The sequence below is a fragment of the Syngnathus floridae genome, chromosome 4 (genome assembly GCF_059516105.1).
Source record: "Syngnathus floridae isolate MCC-2025c chromosome 4, RoL_Sflo_1.0, whole genome shotgun sequence".
NCBI classification, from domain to species: Eukaryota; Metazoa; Chordata; class Actinopteri; order Syngnathiformes; family Syngnathidae; genus Syngnathus; species Syngnathus floridae.
Genome location: NC_142416.1, coordinates 20,555,626 through 20,575,217, shown reverse-complemented (window position 1 = coordinate 20,575,217; position 19,592 = coordinate 20,555,626). Strand labels below are relative to the sequence as shown.

The 19,592-nt window shown below is 50.5% G+C and overlaps 2 protein-coding genes across 4 annotated transcripts; both read left to right on the top strand.

The window, feature by feature from the left end:
- The first annotated feature begins 20 nt into the window (after positions 1–20).
- LOC148399906 (monocyte to macrophage differentiation factor 2) lies at positions 21–7,540 on the top strand. 2 transcript variants are annotated; one of them, XM_088374168.1, is made up of 7 exons: positions 21–1,170; positions 3,454–3,570; positions 3,887–4,047; positions 4,153–4,227; positions 4,320–4,421; positions 4,507–4,576; positions 4,744–7,540. In XM_088374168.1, exons 2-7 carry the CDS (start codon positions 3,493–3,495, stop codon positions 4,945–4,947), a joined length of 690 nt encoding a protein of 229 aa, XP_088230294.1. In that variant the 5' UTR covers positions 21–1,170; positions 3,454–3,492; the 3' UTR covers positions 4,948–7,540. The 2 variants fall into 2 exon arrangements, with proteins under 2 accessions (XP_088230294.1, XP_088230293.1); XM_088374167.1 differs by having other exon boundaries at positions 22–1,170; positions 3,489–3,570.
- Positions 7,541–7,985: 445 nt separating this feature from the next.
- radil (Ras association and DIL domains) lies at positions 7,986–19,591 on the top strand. Of its 2 annotated transcripts, XM_088374150.1 has the most exons (21): positions 7,986–8,016; positions 9,547–9,664; positions 9,855–10,347; positions 10,665–10,760; positions 11,484–11,599; positions 11,671–11,841; positions 12,088–12,408; positions 12,465–12,759; positions 12,844–12,974; positions 13,267–13,304; positions 13,381–13,532; positions 13,888–14,000; positions 14,129–14,245; positions 14,351–14,474; positions 16,369–16,541; positions 16,829–16,979; positions 17,048–17,259; positions 17,839–18,082; positions 18,314–18,462; positions 18,586–18,725; positions 18,791–19,591. In XM_088374150.1, the coding sequence occupies exons 2-21, from the start codon at positions 9,581–9,583 to the stop codon at positions 18,888–18,890; spliced, it is 3,420 nt and encodes a 1,139-aa protein (XP_088230276.1). In that variant the 5' UTR covers positions 7,986–8,016; positions 9,547–9,580; the 3' UTR covers positions 18,891–19,591. The 2 variants fall into 2 exon arrangements, with proteins under 2 accessions (XP_088230276.1, XP_088230277.1); XM_088374151.1 differs by lacking the exons at positions 7,986–8,016; positions 9,547–9,664 and having other exon boundaries at positions 10,197–10,781.
- The last annotated feature ends 1 nt before the right edge of the window (position 19,592 follows it).

The window sequence follows — 19,592 nt, the reverse complement described above, 5'->3', positions numbered from 1 at the left end:
GATAACAAGTCATTTGTCAGCTGAGGGCTTACGAAATGCCTTTCCATGCCATTTCAGACATTTTAAAGAGGAGTCAAGCGAGTTTTGTTTGTATTTCGTTTTGAGCAGAATGTGGTTCCGCACTCCATTTCACAAGGTGACGGTAATGCGCCTCATGTTGTTTGCCAAAGGCCATAAAACATAAGTAGAAGAAGAAAAAACATGGCTCCGGCCGTAAACACAGCAATCGGGGCTAGCAAATCTTGGCGGAATGAACTAATTAGTCGTATGTTTACCCTTTTTTCCCCCTGTGATTTGACTTTTATTCTAAATGCGTTAATGTTTTTGATCTGTTGTTTATTTATATTTTGTACACTTTGACTAAGTATTAATAATTCGGCGTTCGTTTTTTTATGGTCAACTCGCTATTCAATTCGAGTTACCACCGATGCGATTATTATTGTTATTATTATTATTATTATTAGTAGTAGTAGTAGTAGTAGTATAGTATTATATATTAGTCCTCACACTTTTTTTGTGCCGCAATTCCTTCGAAAAAGTTATGCCCCATCCATTTTCAATGGCATACTCAACATTTACATCGCTCTTATTTGAAATTTACTTTTAACTCATTCGACCAACTACAGGAGAGCAAGCACAAGTGCAGTGTAAAAATTCAGATCGACTCTTGTTCAAATTTTTGCCAATCACATTGGGAAAAACTGGGGTAAGGTAGAGCGTTAACCGGGGAAGAAATTCAGCGCCTTTTTTTTTATTTTATTTTTTTAATTGTTGTTATGGTAAAGAGAGGCCAGAAAAATCACCAACTTCACCCAAAGGACATTGCAAGCCAAATTTTGAAAACGCACATTATGAGATCGAATTGGTGCGTCACTTCTGCTGTTCCCGTTTTGGCCACCTGAGGGCAGCCTAAGACAGACTGAATAGCTGTCCACAGAGGCTTAGCTCGTGTCCAAAAATATGACGGTGGGATGCTCCTGGTGAAACGATGACGTGAGACGTGACGTCACCAGAGCCCCCCAGCCTCCTCCCATGCCTCCCCTCCTCCTCCTTCTTCCATCCGGCGGCATCGCCAAGCTCTCAGGCCGACAGGAGTGCACCGAAGGCGGCCGCCATCGTGTCCGTGCTGTCAACTGTTGATTACTGGCCGACGTCAATGACTCTTGGAAGGTAAGCGGACATCATTTGATTGGCTTGTTTGGGGGGGTGGGGGCTTCATTTCTCCATTGCTTGTCTTGACAATGTCGCCGAGCAACCGCTCCAGTGACAGATGATGAGAAGGAGCTGGCTGCCCGGCTGGCTGGCTGGCTGGCTGGCTGGCTGGCTGGCTGGCTGGCTGGCTGGCTGGCTGGCTGGCTGGCTGGCTGGCCGGCTGGCCGGCTGGCCGGCTGGCTGGTTGGCTGGCTGGCTGGCTGGCTGGCTGGCTGGCTGGCTGGAGGATGAGGAGAGAACAAATGGTTGGATCAGCATTGAAAAACAAAAGTTGTTTCTCACACTTAGTGGCAAGGTCGGCGGTATTTTACACTTTGTAGGCTTTCATGGTTGCTTTCATTATAAACAAATTGCGTTTCTATTAACAATGTCATTTTTATGAAATGCATTTCCATGGAAAAAAACAACGTACCAATGTAAACGTTTTAGCAATCCGAGTTGGATTACCAAATTAACATTTTGCATGGAACTTTAGTGATTATATATATATATATAAAATTTATATATGATGAATAATATAAAATAAAAACGATTGACATTATTTTTTTTACATTATTTGAATGAAAACAGTGACTCTCTCATTTAAACTTGTAACTAAAAGCTAAAAGATAAGCCACAAACACGAATCAAATATGGGATTGAATTAAAAAAATATATATATTTCATGTCCATTTGTTACGAAATAAACATTTTTATTTATTATTTTTATTTTTTTGTTATTGTTTTATTATTTATTGAATTTAAAAAAATATATATTTCATGTCCATTACTCACAAAATGATTATTATTTGTCGGTCAATAGGTGCTCCGAAACCACAAGCACTATTTGTATCATGAATAATACAAAGGGGCACGGAGTTGCTGCGTGCTTGTCAATAGGCTGTGTACCTAATGAAATGACCTGGCAAAAGCTCCACTTTCTCACTGCTAAGTGGGCTTGCTGGCGAGTCTTTGAGTCATCATCATCCTTATCATCATCATCCTCCTCATCACCACAATGCACGCGGCGTCCCCGGCTGACTGGCCCGTGGCCTGCTCATTAGCAGCCATCTTGATGGAGTGAGTGCTTAGCGGGGCTTGCCGAGGCGCTGCCACGCACGCACGCACGCACGCACGCACCCCCGCCCGACCGTCATTTCAAGTCTTTTTTCGTTCCTTTTTGGGTGGGGAGGGGGGTAGATTGTTTCTGGGCCAGGTCACTTTGTATTCACAAAAGCTGCCATGAAGTGGGAGAGACGCTGAGATGTGCTCGGCAAGCAGCAATCCAGATACCGAGATACTTTAAAAGCAGGCCTGAACCATCTGGGAAAATAAAGCAAGAGCAATTATTATTTTTTATTTTTTTTGGGCAATAGTTTTGAACCAAGGCGAGCAAAAAAAGATTCTTTCTGACGATATGACATTTATTAAAAATCAACGTTTGACAATGTTTGACATTTAGCCCGTGTGACACACGATTAACGTATAGCTTGAGCGATGAATGGAAAGTGACGCGACCAACAAGCTGAACCAAAGGACGTTTAGTAGCGCGGCCAATGAAGACAAAAAGCGACATTGGCCACAAACCACTTGCTTAAAATGATTGATGTGTTGGAGACGTCCAATTAAAGAAAAAAAAACGGAATAATAACGCTCATTTTGTTTATTGTAGACTGACCAATGACGAACATCTGCAGGCTCTTCATGTAACGTTTGACATATCGCAGTAAAAAAAAAAAAAAAGTAATGTCTTATGAAAGCGACATGATCGGCCTCTGCGGAACACAAGATGCTCCGCGTGCACGTGTCGACCATGTTTGCATCGTCTTGATTAAATGACGAGAAGCAGAAAGCAAGACGGAAGAAGAGAATGTTTTTTTTCCTCCCTTTGCTGGGTGGTTGCCATGGCGACGGTGACATCACTCGGCTTCCCGCCTCCTCTTGGCGCGCTTGTTTGGGCTTCCCTGCAAAAGATGCTCGGCGGTTCTTCCCCGTCGTCTCCGTCCTCTGCTGTTGCCTAGCAACGGCAGTCAGTCACGGCAACAAGCCCGCGCGACGGTCGCTAGGCAACAAGGTTCAAGATTCAAGAAGGTGCCGTCACTTTTCCAAAGCGCTTCGTCGCCTACGCGTGTTGACCTTTTTTTTACATGCCGATATTGTTGAAATCCTTTTTATAATCGACATTTTGTTTTGCTTTCCTCTTGTGTGTGTGTGTGTGTGTGTGTGTGTGTGTGTGTGTGTGTGTGTGTGTGTGTGTGTGAGGATTTCATGTGATTGTCGATTGTTCTACTTTTCAGGTTTATGAACAAGCGTGTTCCTTCTAACAAGAGATACCAGCCCACGGACTACGAGCACGCAGCCAACTGCGCCACGCATGCGGTAAAAGCGCGCGCGCGCGTGCGCTCGTAAATTATGACTGCGGGCTGTAACTCACATGCCAAGGCAGCAGGTGGCAGTATAGCACAACTAAAATAAGTAGTTGCAAGTCAAACACGTCAATTCAGCTCAAACCAAACTTGAAGAATTTGTGTGGACAGATATTTTTCTAAATAGACTCGCTCATTTGTTTTTTAATGAAATATTCAATTGATCAAAAGTTGAACATTTGCTCGTTTTCAGTGCCACTTCTTTTCTCAAACAGTGCAGCCTTGACGCACAAGTTGAATTTGTTCCGTGACCATGCTTGTTCTGCTAGTTATGGATCATTCCGAGCCTGCTGGGCAGCTCGCTGCTGCACTTCCAGTCGGAGGACCAATGGGAGCGCGTGTCGGCCTGGGTCTACGGAGCCGGACTCAGTTCGCTCTTCACGGTCTCAACGCTCTTCCACACCGTGGCCTGGAAGAAGAGCCACCTTCGGTACGCGCGCGCGCGCGCAGCAAAAGAAAAGAAAGAAAGCAGGCCACCCATGCCACAGAATGTGCAGCAACCGCTCGCGTGTGTCTTTGTGTTGCTGCTGTTCAGGGACGTGGAGCAGTGCTTCCACATGTGTGACAGGATGGTGATCTACTTGTTCATCGCGGCCTCCTACGCCCCCTGGTGAGAGGCACGCGTCAGTGCGCGCGCGGGCGCACCAGGTAGGGCTTGCGGCTGGCTGGCTGGCTGGCTCGCTGACGCTTTGCACCCGCCAGGCTGAACCTGAGGGAGCTTGGACCTTGGGCGAGCCACATGCGCTGGCTGGTGTGGGTGATGGCGCTGTCAGGGACCACCTACGTCTTCTTCTTCCACGAGAGGTCCATCATCTATGTTTTTATTTTCATACTTTGATTGATTCTTTCAGTCTCATCAATTTCATGATGTTGCTGGTATCTGCGGCAGGTACAAGATCGTGGAGCTGATCTGCTACACGGTGATGGGCCTCTTCCCTGCCTTGGTCATCCTCTCCATGGTGAGCGCTTCTATCACGACGGGCGTTCGATTCCATCGCGGCCAATTGATTGGACAGGCGCGCTTAACGTGGAACCAAATCAGTTAATGGGATCAATCGACGTGGACAGAAAGTCCATATCAATTTCTGACGCCTTTCCCTTGTGGGGGTGTTGCGGGTCCACCCAGCCGGAGCAGGCGGGCCTGTGCGAGCTGCTGCTGGGCGGCGCCCTCTACTGCCTGGGCATGGTGTTCTTCAAGAGCGACGGCATCGTGCCCTTTGCCCACGCCATCTGGCATCTCTTTGTGGCCATGGGCGCCGCCGTGCACTACTACGCCATCTGGAAGTACCTCTACGGCCGGCCCGCCAACCCCGTGCGCACCTCCAGATGACGGACTCGGGGGGGGGGATGCCGCACGCACGCATGCACGCGCGCGTCAGTGGCGTCCGCCGTCTTTCCGCGTCAAATGTTTACATTCCGCCCAAGGAGGCGCTTCTCGTTCTTGTCGCGGCGGTGCGAGGTGTGTTTGAAATCTCGACATTATTTATTTGAGTGGATTATTTGGGCTGGCTGCCATTATTTTGATCGTGTAAAACAGGACTAATTTGAAAGACGACTAATTATGGGACACGTGAGCAATCGTGACGTGGACTTTTTTTTTTTCCTCCATTGTGGATTCTTTTCCCGTGTCCTTTTCATTTCTGGTTTTAATCACGACTGACCGGCGAGAACCGATTCAGTTTTTCTTACCTTGGTTCAGGTTCTTGTCCCCGGTTTCCGGTGACCGAAACTAATTGCATGACATCTGCTGCTTTTCTTTTTTACCTCTGTAGATTATTTCTGGTTGTTGATTTAAATTGCAAGGTGAGTGGCGAAGAGCTTTGAGGACCATTGTAGGAAACATCTCCATGAGGATTTATGGCAGGTGTGACTTCTTAGTTTACTATGTAGATGATTTTAGTGGTTGCTTTTAATTGTACCGTCGATGGTGGCTGCTTATTGTGGCTGTCCGAAAAGCCCGACATGAGGTCATGCGGTAGATGTGATCAAACGTTGTGGATTATTTCTATTGGTTGCGCTTCCTTCTATTGTGTGGTTATCATGACTAAGTGTCAAGGAGCAATGGCATCCATTATTATGCTTTGTGGATGACTTGAATTTTTTGCTGCAATGTATCCGTTTATCGTGACTACTTGATGGGGATCAATCAACCCTATAAGAATGATATCACTTGCGACAATGCGTGAGCAACTACTTTGTGTATTATTTCTAGACATTGGCTTTTATATCTGTTGTGCAAAATGGCACCCAAGAGTTTGCCGTCCGTGACTGACATTGTAAAGTACGAGACAATCTGACGAGTTGATGGATTATTTCTACTGGTTCTATTTATTCATCGATTGTTTCATTCATTTTGGGACACACCGGTGCTGAGTCTGACGTGTTATGGACTTTGTTCCTTTTTTGACTGGAGAATATTTCGAACTGGCAGTCAACCAATGGTGGCATGACTTTTTTGGGGCGCTTGAGAGCCAGTGCACTTTGGCATCATCGTCGTCTTTTGCTATTTGAAATACGAGATCTTTGTCTGTGCGAGTGCTTGTCGTTGCTGTCATTTTGCTTTTATGGCCATTTACGAATCGGCCACGATTGTTTTTAATCTTACGACCGTCGGTCGACTCTTCTTCTCTTCATCGAGCGTTTTTTCAGCTTGGCGCTTCTGTTCCCAATTGACCATGTGACAGACAGTAGGTCACATTTCATTTTTCTTACTTTTTGGTACAAATGGACACTGCCAGATGTTGTGTTCTTCTTACTGCCTGCCACAAGTGACGGCACGGGTCAAAAGCAAAAGTTGTAGAACACCGACCGGGTCAATATGCGGGACAGATGTTTGCTCCAGCTGTTCTAATACTTTTGACGTGCCGTTCACGCGCCGAATGTGAACGCAAAGCCAATCGACGTGTTTTTCAACAATCTCAGGTGTGTGCGTGTGCCGCCATCCGACTCGTGAATCTGCAGCCTCTGGTCTATGTTTACGCGTGACCCAACACACACACACGCACGCTTATTTGAATTGATGACGTGTGTGGGATAGCTCGGTCCGCTTTGACACAGCTTGCCTTTGTCACATTCCTAAAATGTCAATCAGAGAAAAATTGGGGTTAAGGATGAGGGATTAAGGTTGGGAGTTGGGATTGGGAGTAAAGGTCAGGATTTGCTTTTAGCACTTGGGGTTTTGCTCCTTTTGGCACATTTTGTGGACTTGGAGTCAGTCTTTCTCATGCCCTCTTTGATTGAGAAAACGTTGGGGACAATTTGGGTCTTGCCGCAACTCCTCGTTTGTCTTTTTGCGTCACTCACTCAGAGTGCGGCCCTTCACATGACGTCACATCGACTCGCTCTGTTTTCCCTCTGCTGTGTGTGACCGCGAAGCTGCTGACTTTTTGGTTCATTTTGTGTGTGTGTGTGTGCGTGCGTGCGTGCGTGCGTGCGTGCGTGCGTGCGTGCGTGCGTGCGTGCGTGCTGCTTCTGTGTTGCGACAGGCCGACGTGATGCTTTGCTCTTTTCTATCGCTCTTGTAATAAAACAGCGTAAGGAGCTTTTTCACGCAGCGGCTCGCCACTTTGGTCAGCGTTGGGCTCATTAGAAGCGCATTTTATTCTCGCAGCTCGAGACGCGCCAAGGAATGACGACTCAGCAGATTTGTATGCGACTACTCTTCGAATGTGATAGGGCGATGTAATTCAAAGGCGAACGAACATCAAGTGTTGAAAGCTTTGGTGCAGGCTTGTGCAATCTCTCTAATGTGTCCCATATCACTACACGCCAAAGGACGTGAAAATATCGACTTTGTGAACATTTTCAATTCATATTAAAAGGGGCAAAATTGATCAGAACAGAACCAGCCTTTGTGTTATATTTTTTAAACAAATATGTGTACCATACATTTGGATGAAATGCGTATACAAGTAAGTTTTTAAAATCTACATTATAATAATTTTCCATGCATAATGTGTGAACCATATCACAGCTTGCGTTGTAACGTTTCTGTGCATTACCGCTGATGCCCGCCAGAGGTTGCTGTCTGCACATTCGGGCTTGGCCTCGGGCGGTGCGGTGCGGTGACTCGGCCATTTCCGTTACCACTCGGCTCTGAAACCGCCGCCACCGACGGTGGAATGCGGCTGCCGGGAGCCAGTGGGCATTGCCGGCCGGGCCAGGCGGCGGAGATGTACGCACCCAGCGGCTGCTCGGTGTCCGAGCTGACGGAGCTGTTTTGCGGGGAGAACCGGACGCTTGTTATTCCATCATTTTGAGGGAAAACGAGGCGGCCTGGCCTCGGAGGAGCCCCCAGCATCATGGAGCCGCGCGTTGCAGACACCCACCGGCGGAGGACAGCCACGGCAACTTTCCGGATCTATTTCATCCACCTGCTGTGAAGCGTCCCTCTTGTAAGGTGCGTAACAAGTCGTTTTGGTTCCCTTTTCACGACGGAGGCGACTCGGGGCACCTGCTGGCTGGCTGGCTCACCGCCGCGGAGCGACGTTAACGCTTCCGCCGCCGCCGCCGCCGCCGCCGAGCAACACGCCTCGTTGGCGGATTCATTTCCGAGGACAGTCGGTCGCGGTGTGTCGCTCCGCCGGTTGCCATTAGCGACCGTCGGGTCAACATACCGAAGAGGGGAAAGCAGCGTTCAAATCGTGTCAATGCTGACAAACAAGCACTCGTATGACTGCGGGTGGCGGCGGCGCTGGCGGCGGCGCTGGCGGCGGCGATGCCTCAAACCAAGATTGGGGACGTCAAATACGTCGTCATACAATCAATCGCTCCAAAAGCGTTTGCTTCGTTCGTATCGCTGCACCTGAACTCACCATTGAATGCTGCACAAAATGTCGCCCCACGCGCGTAGAATTTGCATCCGCGACCTTTTTTCGTTGATTCAATTCATGCTGAGACGGGCTTCGGACGAATGCTACACTCAGCCCGAATGAACCAAAGCGTCACAATAGTGCTGCTGAACATGCCTCAAATGGGAAAAACAGGATAGTGATGGTGTTGCTGCTTGAAAATGTATGTCAAGCCTTGTGTCAAAATGTTGAATGAACTTGCTGATCGCTTTCAGCATTCACGCGTAGTAAGTCAAACGTCACTCAGCACTTGGCAAACTGAAGAAAAGATGGAATGGTCATGCTGCTCTCTGTATATTTGTGTGTCCTCCCATGACTTTATAAAGAATGCATCAGTGGGACACATTTATGGATGAATAACTGTCAGTCAGTGTGAATGTTGAGGATTGACATTGTCGCAACCTTTAGTGCATGAAATGCGAAATCTTTGCAATGCTGTCAAAAGAAGATTTTCCATTGGCGCTGTTGCGCATTCCAACACTTTTATAGCGTGAATGCTGAGAGAGGGTCGAGCATCTTGCATGGCTGCCTTTATCATTGTCAGCAGGGAGTCCCCGGAATGTGTCTGGGCCCTCTCAAAGTGGCCTTGTTGTTGGCGCTGACGATGCAAGCAAGCGCTCCTGCTGCCCGGATAACGTGACTATTTTAAATGCTTGCTAATCCACGCTAATCTGGCTACTTGGCTGCAGTTTATTCAAACCCGGGCAGGGACGGCAAACCCCTCCCTCCCTCCCTCCCACGCAAGGGCTACCATTTTGCCTTGGTGACCCACAAAATGGTGTTTACGCAAATGTGCAGAACCCCAGAAAGGACAAGAAATGAAAGTGCCTCCACAACATATGCATGCGAGATGCTCATTTATTCATTATTCACGCTCACAAAATTAACTATTCGGCAAAATGTGCGTACCAAATTATTCATAGGATTAATGTCATTGATGGATAGTTGGGCAAGCACACGGAGCGGTGACGACTCTCAAACGTTTAAATTTGAAGTAGAGACCCTCACGTTCTAATGTGTGCGTGTGTGTGCGCATGTGTGCGTGTGTGTGCGCATGTGTGTGTGCGTGCGTGTGTCAGCCACCAGCAATCTGACAGAACCGACAGCGCAAAAATGTTTTACGGTTCTTCCTCCGGGGCAAGCATGTCCTTGCCCTCCAAGAGCCGACTAAAGCGCCAGAGCAAGACATTTACGCAGGTATGTGTACACACACGCACACACCTGAATCCATAATGTCACAGAGTCCTGATGAAAAATATGACATTTTGAAAGGGCCACTTGTTGCTAGGCAGAATTCACAGGGCGCAGTCAAATCTGCCCCACAGGGTTCCTACACCGTGGCCCTGAACTAACCGTGTGCTCGCTCGCTCGCTCGCTCGCTCGCCAGGTCCTGTACCGCACTCTGAGCTACCGCGACCGCGTCCCGGCCGAAGCGGGAAGCAACACCCGCGGCGAGCGGCGCTCGGCGACCGAGCCCCCGGAGCGACCGGAGGACGACCCGGCCGAGCTGTCCACCCAAAGCTCGGCGCCGGGCGTCTTGAAGATCTTTGGCGACGAGATCTGCGCCGGCGCCAACTACAAGAGCGTCCTGGCCACGCCCCGCTCCAGCGCTCAGGAGCTGGTCAAGGAGGCGCTGGAGCGCTACTCGCTCAATAAGGACGCCGCCCACTCCTACGTCCTGTGCGACGTGATCGGACGCCTGGAGGGGGTCGACGGCGCGTGGCGGACCGAGTGCCTGCGGGCGTTGGGCGACAACGAGAAGCCGCTGCTGCTGCAGGAGCTGTGGAAGCCTCGAGAAGGACACGCGCGACGCTTTGAGCTGCGCAGGAGAGCGGAGGTGGATGAACTCAACGCCAAGGAGAAGGACACCATCACGGCTGGTCAGCGCACACGCATACACATGCAAACATGGCTATGGAGATTGTTGTTGTTTTTTTGGTGGTAAACATTCAATTCAGGAGGTGAGCAGACCCAGCAAAGAGTCTCAGCAGGAAACCACGGCTCCTAAAAAGTCTGCTATTGGATTCTTTGAAGCGGCCATTTTGTTCAGGAAGAGGCCAAAGAGGTTTCCTCTTTTTGTCACACACAGCTAAAGAAAGGAGTGCATGCCCGCTTGTGTGTACCCTTGTGATGTTTTGGGGCGAGCGGGTGCGTGTTTTCTCAGCCTGTGTCTGAACCCCACCCCGCCCCGCCATAGGGCCCAAAGCCCCCCACTTCCTGGTGGCTCTAATGGGTCGCGTGCACAGGAGCTCCCCGCTGAGGTCGGCTCGGGCGGCTCACTCGGGCTCTAAAGGTGGGGACTGGCCTCCCTCAGGTAGGCCGGCCTGTCCGTCGTCGCCATGGAGACCAACCTGCCCGCCCCCCTTTTCCCTTTCACATCAACTGTATGTGTCTTCTTCCTGTCCTGTGGCCTTCTCATCCATTACCTCATTGGTCAATGCATGAGTGCTATGAAAAGGAACAACAAAAAAGGGCAAGTGAATGTCGGTGGCATGCCAAGTGGTGAAACAAATCAAGGAGATTGTTGTTGTTGTTGTTGTTGTTGTTGTTTTCCCCACGTGTTGTCGTTTCGCACTTTATGACCAAATGAGCAAAGCGGACTGGGAACGCCAACGCTAACGACGGGGCTTCTCTTTTGCTCACCTTGTCGCTGTTTCTCGCATGGCCATTTTACATGTCGCCATTTTGCATTTCATCTTTCGGGTATTGTACAACAAACAAATGCGAACGCTAACAACAAAGCAACGTCTTCATTTCGTTCCGTTTCATGGGTGGGTTTTTTTCCCGTCCGACGGCAACGTATTTGGCGTTAAGAGAATCGTTTCCCGCGCTTTGACTTGTGTTGTTCTTTGATGACATAAACCAAAGAAGAAGAAGAAGAAGAAGGCAGCCGGTTGTCGATGCTAACGTTAGCTTCTGTCGCCGTTTCTCATTGGAAGTGGTTGCTTCTCTTCCGGGTTTTTCACTCCTGAATAAAAGCCTCCGCTGGGCTCTTTGTTATCGTTCCTTTGATTAGACATCAACGCTCAGGCCCGCAAGCTGCAGAGGAACCGGGCCAAGGGGGCTCTCACCTTGCCTCGCTCCAGCAACTCGTCGCTTTGTCGCAGCCTCAGCGAGACCAGCCTCAACCAGGTGGACCAGGTTGACGGGCTCCTTGTCAACTGTCAATCATTCTGACGTTTCCTCTGCGCGCGTCACTCCAGTTGGCGGTGGGCGACGAGCCCAAGCGCTACTACTCCACCCTCCCGGGGCCCTACCGGGGCCGAGAGGCGGCGTCCGGCGGGTGGCGCAAGGAGGATGCCGGCCAGGGGGGCGTCCGCCATTCCCTCTACCAATCGCCGCACCTCCTCTTGCTTCAGGGCTACAACAAACAGGTCACAATCCAAAGCGGCCCGCCCTTGCTGCACTCATTCAGTGCCACTGACGATTGTAGACGGCAAAGATATGAACCGGGTTGGCAGTGAATGAGTTCACCGCCGCTCGCTGCCATTGACGATGATAGACGTCAAAGATGTTAAGTGGGTTGGCAGTTGAAACGCAGTTTTGCGCGTTGGTCAAAATCAATGACAATTTGTACCTATCAGGCAATTTGCAGTCGAACGTATTGGACTTTCTCGCAGGACTGCCTGGTGTACCTGTTGAACCGCGAGCAGCACACGGTGGGCCAGGAGACGCCTTCGGCCCGCCCCAACATCTGCCTGTTCTCCCCCGACGTCCTGCCGCTTCACTGTCGCCTGCGCCGCCTGGCCGCCCCGCCGCCCCGCCGCGGCCAAGCGGACGAGCCGGAGCCGGACGCGGCGCAGCAGCGCGCGTCCTGCGTGGCGGTGGAGCCCGTCCTGGACGCCACCGTGCTGGTCAACTTCTCCCGCTGCGAGCGCTCCACCACGCTGCGCCACGGCGACCTGCTCTCCTTCGGCGCGCACTACATCTTCCTGTACAAGGCAAGTGCTTGGCCAGTGGCCGAGAGCATTGTTTTAATGCAACCTCTCGGTACCAGGACCCCACGGGCGCCAAGCCTCTCCCCGCCCAGACCCTGAGCCGCCTCCGCAGCCTGGGCCAGATCTACGACGGCGGCCCGGAGGACGGCGCCACGTGCAACGTGTGCGGATCGGCGCTGAAAGACAGGCCGGCCACCGTGACGGGCGTGACGGCGCGACGCGGCTTCAGGCCGCACCCCGTCAAACCTCGCGGCGGCGGCGGCGGCGGACAGAAGAGGAAGCTGCAGTTGGAGTTTGAGCCGGCTCACGAAGACCAGCTCCTCAACCGCATCATGTCGCTCATTGAGCCCGGAGGTACAAGTCCAGAAATCGACGACAATTTTGAAGTCCACTTTTTGGAACTTGCTAATGGCGTGCGGTTGTGGTTGTTGTCGTTAGGCGACGACCACAAGCTGACGCCGGCGTACCTTTTGTGTCTGTGCATCCAACACTCGGCCTCCGCCTTCCCGCCCGGGAGCTTTGGCAAACTGCTCCTCAAGATTGTCCGGCGGATACAGACCGTGGCCTGGGTCAGTCGCCCGCCGCAAATGCCACTTCTTCCTTTTTCCTCTTCCTTTTGGTTTCAGGCTACTTGAGCTCAGCCGTGGGGGGCGGAGCCAGCTGTCATTTTTTTGAAATATAGTTAATATAGCATATGACCAAAATAAAATGAAGAGGAGATTCTATCGTTTTATTTTCATAAATGTCATATTGGTTGAGTGGACTATAAAGCTTTTTTTTTTTTTTTTTTTTTTTTTCATGCAGGAATTTTACCTGAGTTAAACATGAATGAGTAGATGTGTGTGTGTGTGTGTTTTGCAGGAGAAGACCAAGGAGTTAGCTCAGAAGCAAGCTCAACAGTGAGTCTCGTTTTTCCGCCTCGCCTTTTCAAAAGTCTTGAGTGTGAGCGTGTTTTTGTGTTTGCGTACCTTGCAGCCAGGACCCGGCGTCGCTATCACTGCTCAACATTTCAGACCTGATCCCAGACCTGCAGACCATCTTCTTCTGGATGTCCAACTCCATCGAGGTCCTTTACTTCATTCAGCAGAGAGCGCCGTCGTACACGCACAACATGGAGACGTTGCAAGGTACCCGTGACGGAAATGACATGGCGGACGTCGGCTTCACTCGACCTCGTTGATGTTCATGAAAACGTTCTTTCCGAAACCCGACCTTGTCTCTGATGTTACTCGCTAAAACATGCATATTAGGTCTTTGATGAAAACAAAAGCGCTCAACGTCTCTTTGATGTAATCATGTTCATGTTAAGTTCCTCAAATCGGTTTGGTCAGGTGAAGACCAAAACGGAAATATGAGTGCCACTCCAGTCTCGGTCACCCAGTTAATATCTTTGATGTCTATAACCGTCAATGGCACTGAATGAGTTAAAAACGCTGTGCTTTTCCTAAAGTGTGGTTTTGTTTTTTTTTTTTGCTCTCGCAGGCTCCAAGGAGTCACTGCTGTCGGCCACCATCTCGGCCAACGAGGAGGCCATGAGCATCTTGGAGGAGGTCATCATGTACACTTTCCAGCAGTGCGTCTACTACATCACCAAGGTACGTGCCACAACAAAGACATTAAGTCCATTTGGAATCTTTGCAGAGCAGCTTTTTTTGTAAACATGAAACGTTTTCAATCTGAGACAATTTTAGCCTTGAAGTCATCCGACAATTTTGCCATTCAGGCTCTGTACGTGGTGCTGCCGCCTCTTCTGGACTGCAACCCGTTCCCGGCGGACAGCTCCGAGCCGTGCTGGAAAGGAGGCGTCGGATTCCCCGAGCCGGTCCGCAGGGTCCTCCAGGTCCGAATGATTCCGACTCAGAAAGATGCTTGAATGAAAGATATATATATATATATATATATTAAAAAAATACAATTTCAAAATGGCTGGTGGAATGTTTCGTAGGTGTTCCAGAGTGCCCAGGAGCTGCTGCAGGCTTACCAGGTCCACCCGGAGATACAGGCGCAGATGTTTGCCTACCTCTTCTTCTTCTCCAATGTGTCGCTCTTCAACCAGCTGATGGACAAAGGTAAAGGGGATGACCTTGGTTGCTGTCACCTCCATTAGACCTTCCCTGAGGAGCCCCGCCGGCAGTGCCCTTGTCAGCACTTTGATTTGAGGCGGGCGGGCGGGCGGGCGGGGGAGATGTTGGGCAGGGGGAGCCAATCAAGATTTGTCCTTGGTGTCCTTCTGTCCTCTCTGCTCTCTAATTCCCATCAGCTCGCCTCCTCCGAGCGGGAAAAGGAGGTTTGATTGAATGAAGAAAGAGAGGGAGGGAGGGAGCAAACACCACGACGGGGGGAGAAGGTCAAACCCTCCCTCGTTGTGCCGCTCTGGTCTTACGGCTCGTCATCAAAAATGCGCAACCTGCAGAGGTGGCGCCGGCCGGCCGGCCGGCCATCTGTCTGGAGTAGGCGCTGCCACTCTCGAGACATTTTAGGGGCCTGGAGAGAATGGAAATGTTTCACCTTGACGTCAAGTCAACGTGGCGGGTTTTTGGCGCCCACCCAATTTCATTGGCTTTTCCAACAAACATCCGAGAGCTTCAAATGGGAACTTGAAAACTGTCACGTCTCGTACCCGGTTAGTTTATTCTGTGCATATTGTCATGGTTTCTGTCCGTGTGCCTGTGTGCTCGCCTCGCCTCGCCCCGCCCCTCCCCGCCCCTCCCCTCCTGTGTGCCCATGATCAGTGTGATCGTTCTCACCTGCCTCGTGTTACCTGTGGTGTATTTAAGTCCTGTCTGCCCCTCCCTCCCTTCCGTCGGGTCGTTGTTGTCGTACTGTCTTGTTGTTTGCATGTCCTGCTGTCTTTTTGTCTCACGTCCCGGTCAGTCGGTCCAGTGATTGCTTTGTTAACTTGTGTCAGTTTGCCTTTTGTGTTTGCTCAGGAAACCCTGGTCCAAGCTGCATTTGGTCGCCCTGCTCCATTCGTTCCATGACAAAAAACAAAATGGAGGACACATTTAGCTCTGTCTACCAATTTTTCGTATCGAAAGACGGTTTGAAAAAGCAAGAAAGAGAACAATCGATCCCAGGGCCACATCCTGCTTCGCCAAGTCGAGCAGCGAGTACATTTTGCAGGTTGGCTCGCAGACGCGTACGTCTTCATTAGTGATGACTGCGGCGCCCTGTCCTGTCCTGTCCTGTCTTGTCTGGCTCCCCGCAGTCTCTCATTGATATTTTGGTCGCTGTGGTAACAAAAGAGGGAGGGGGGTCTGTGTGTGTGTGTGTGTGTAGGCCAGGGGTGGGCAATTGCGGTCCTCGAGAGCCGGCCGGTGTCCTGCATGTTGTCACCCTATTGCAACACAACTGATTCAAATGGTATGCAGAAGCTGGATACCAATCCTGATCATTCGAATCAGGCGTGTTGCAGCAGGGAGACCTAGAAAAGATGCAGGACACCGGCCGGGGGTCCCTCGAGGACCCCAATTGCCCAGCCCTGGTGTAGGCTAACGCTGACGTTTGGAGCATTCTGAAATGATTCACAGCGCTGGACCTTTCCCACCTTTTGTTCCAGCCTTTTTCCAAAATTGATTAAGCAAAGCTAACAAAAAAATGTTGTCACGCTTTTCCTAAATCAAAGCAAAGAAATGCCATACCCCATAATGACACTGCTTTTCTGAATCGTTAGCGGCTAATTGTGCTTTCACCTGCTCAATAGATTAGCCCTGAGCTAGCAAGGCTCTTTGTTTGGTGTGTGCATTGGCTGGCCAGCCGAGCTTTCTGACACCTTTACGAGCGAGGTCAAGCGACGTCTCGTCTGTTGCGGCCAGATTACACCATGCCGAGACATAAGCCTATTACACAAGCGCGCGCCGTCCCAAACATATGGCGCAATACGGACGGATGGATGGATGGATTTTCACGTTTGCCATGTGTTAGCATTGAGCGCTAGCGGCCGGTGTGTGTGTGTGCGTGCAGGTCCATCGCGTGGCTGGTTCCAGCGCTCCAAAGTGTTGCAGGTGCAAGCGTGTCTGCGGATGCTGTCGGAATGGGCCCGCAAGTCGTCCCTGGGACATCTGGCGGACAAATTCTTCACCAAACTCAACAGCGCCGTGGCCGTCCTGGCCACGCCGCCGCAGCAACTCACGCAGGTAAGACGCCTTCCTTCCTTCCTTCCTTCCTTCCTTCCTTCCTTCCTTCCTTGCAGATGGAATCTTTGTTGGAAAGCGTTCATTCATTCGCTTTCAATCAAACGTCTTTGGCAGCTTTTCTTTAATCAATTGAATTAGATTTGAACAATTTTTCCCAAAACCCTTTCAAACGAATATTTGTTTAACTTTTGTGAAATTTTTCAAAAAATCCAATCTATTTTTTCCAGTGAAATTACAATGCAATTAAAATTTGCATTGAATATTTTCATATTGAAACATTCCTTCAGATGAGCTGGCGAATGTTGTCGAGCGAGCACCCGGCCCTGAAGCCGGTGCAGCTCCACAGGATCCTGAGCCAGTACCAGATCACCGCAGAGACCGGACCCGTGCCTGCGTGGCAACCCGCCAGCGAGGACGAGGCCTACGTCTACCGCACAGGTGACCCGCTCGGAGAGAGAGAGATACTGACTGACCTGGCGCTAACGTGGATCCATCTGTGCATTCAGTGGACCTCCTGGAGAGCTTTGAGAACCACCCTCCCATCGTGCTGCCCAGCAGCGGCTTTGGCGTGGACCTGGACGGCGAGCGCGTGGAGGACAGCGTCTACCGACAGCTGCTCTACGTACGCCACTTCCTGTGGGGCCTGCGCGCCAAAACGCACGCTAACTCCACCGCCACGCACGCTAACGGCAACAACAACAATGCGGCTGATGTTCAGGTGAGGCTGCGTCCCCAAGGCAGACACAAACATTTGCACGCGCACACACACACACACACACCAACAGTGTAATCTGTGCGTAAGCAGCTGCGCTGGTTGAGGAGTTTCATGGTAATCTTTCAGATGAACGACAAAACCTCTCTCACACACACACACACACACGAAGAAGAAGCTAGACATGGTTAAATCATGGCTAATCTGCTTAGTGGTCAGGCTGTCTCATCAGTGGGCCGACTAGACCGTAATCCTCCATCTTAGAACACATCATCGTCGTCGTCATGATGAAGAAATCTCCTCTAAAAAAGGGCACATTCATCAGCTACAATTTGAGCCTAAAAAAAATGCCGTTCACCCGCCAGAAGCTTCAGATTGTCTAAACCAGGAATGGATTACTCAATGAGTGATTTTCTGTGGCGCTAGTGGTACGAGGGCACCCTCTGGTGGCAAGCGAAAGGATCACTGCCCAGTTTAGTTGCCTTTCCATTTCAACCACTTTTTTTTTTTTTATGCCTGATAAAATAGATGGCACAAATATTACAGCTTCCAGTGGAATGAATGTTTCCTGGAAATGTCCTGTAGAGGGAGCTGCTGCCCCTGCCCTTGACACAGGGCAGCCCCCGTTCAGGCGACGGCGAGGAAGAAAACGGCCGAGGCCAAGTGCACAGTCTCCGGAGAAACGGGGGCGGCGTCCACCACCACCACCACCACCATCCCCAACAGCACCCGCCCACTGCAACGGGGTACACCGAGGGAGGGGGCGGGGCCCCGCAGATGAATGGATGCGGAAAGAGGCCTAACGGGATCATATCAAACGGCATGGAAGGTAGGACTTTGGGGGATACTCTCAATCGTTTGCACTGGCGTTGTTGCCAATTTAAAAAACCAAACAATGTAGCATACAGAAATAAACAATGACACCTGCTCGCGGTCCGTGGTATTGCATGTGACTGGACCCTAACCCCTCTTGGCTTGCATCACTGTCTTCCTGTGTGGACCCCATTGCAAGACCCTTTGTGTGTTTGTGTGTTGCTGTGCGCGTGTGTGCCCTCTGCAGGCTGTGTTACTCGTAGCTGTGAGTTCCCCTTCCCTGTGTGGTCCTCGTCCCCAGGCGCCCCTCCCCTCCCTGATGACATGTGTGTGGTGCTTGTAGTGGAACTGGACAAAGGACCCTACGGACTCGGCATGGGACTCATCGATGGCCTGGTGTGTTTTTTTTGTCATTAAACAGCATACTTGATATTATAACGATAAATTATAAATTGACTCCCCCCCCCCCCCCCCCCACACACACACACACACACACACACACACACACACACACATTAGCACACTCCTCTCAACGCCCCGGGCATCTACATCCGCACGCTGATCCCCGATGGGCCGGCGGCGTCCGACGGCCGGCTGAGGATCGGGGATCGGATCCTGGCCGTCAACGGGACCAGCCTGATCGGCGCTGACTACCAGAGGTTTGATGATCTCGTTGACTTTGAACTTCAACGCAACATTGATCTTCTCCCTTTCATTTGTGTAGTGCAGTGGATCTGATCCGTCTGGGAGGAGGTCGCCTCCGCTTCCTGGTGGCCAAGTCAGACCCGGAAGTGTCGGAGAAGATCAGTGCCTCGTCCTGTTGACGGACAGAGGGAGGGAGGGAGGCAGGGACCGATGGACCGGGCTAGCAGCGTGTCATTTCTGCACGACAGGACGGCGTGCTTGTAAATAAAGGCTGCAAACATTCAGCATTCATCGCTTGCCACATTTGGCGCTCCTTTGCTGGTACTTCGGATGATCCCGATGATGTCATCACTATGGGACACTTTGTTGGGCCCCAACAACAACTTTGTGCATTCTGATGAAAACTCACTCAGTGGTGCTCCCTGGGACCGATTTTGGTGGACAGTCTCAAGGACCCCTGCTCAAAATTGAACAGGAAGCCCGTCTATTTTGGGTTTGGGGTTAAGGTTAGGGGTTATGGGGAAGGGTTTGGGGTTAAGGTTAGCTTTTAGGGTCCTGCATGGTGTCAAAGTTTTTGGGTCATTTTGAGGATTGGCCATTGACTAGTGCAGTCGGTTGGCCATTGCTTTTTGCAGTTTTATTTCTAATGATGATTGTAGTCCAAAAAGACAAACTGACCTTTTTTTACAAGCTAAAACATTTCTCCTTTGTTGTGCTGCTGCTGCTTTTTCCACTCTTGACCATGTATGGACATGCAAATCAAGCGGGTGGAAAAAGAGGGCAATAAAAAGTCAACACTGACTGATTGGTGGTATTTGGCATCGTTGAGGTTTTTTGAAATATCTTCATAATAAAAAGTTATCTTTTCATATTCCAAAAAG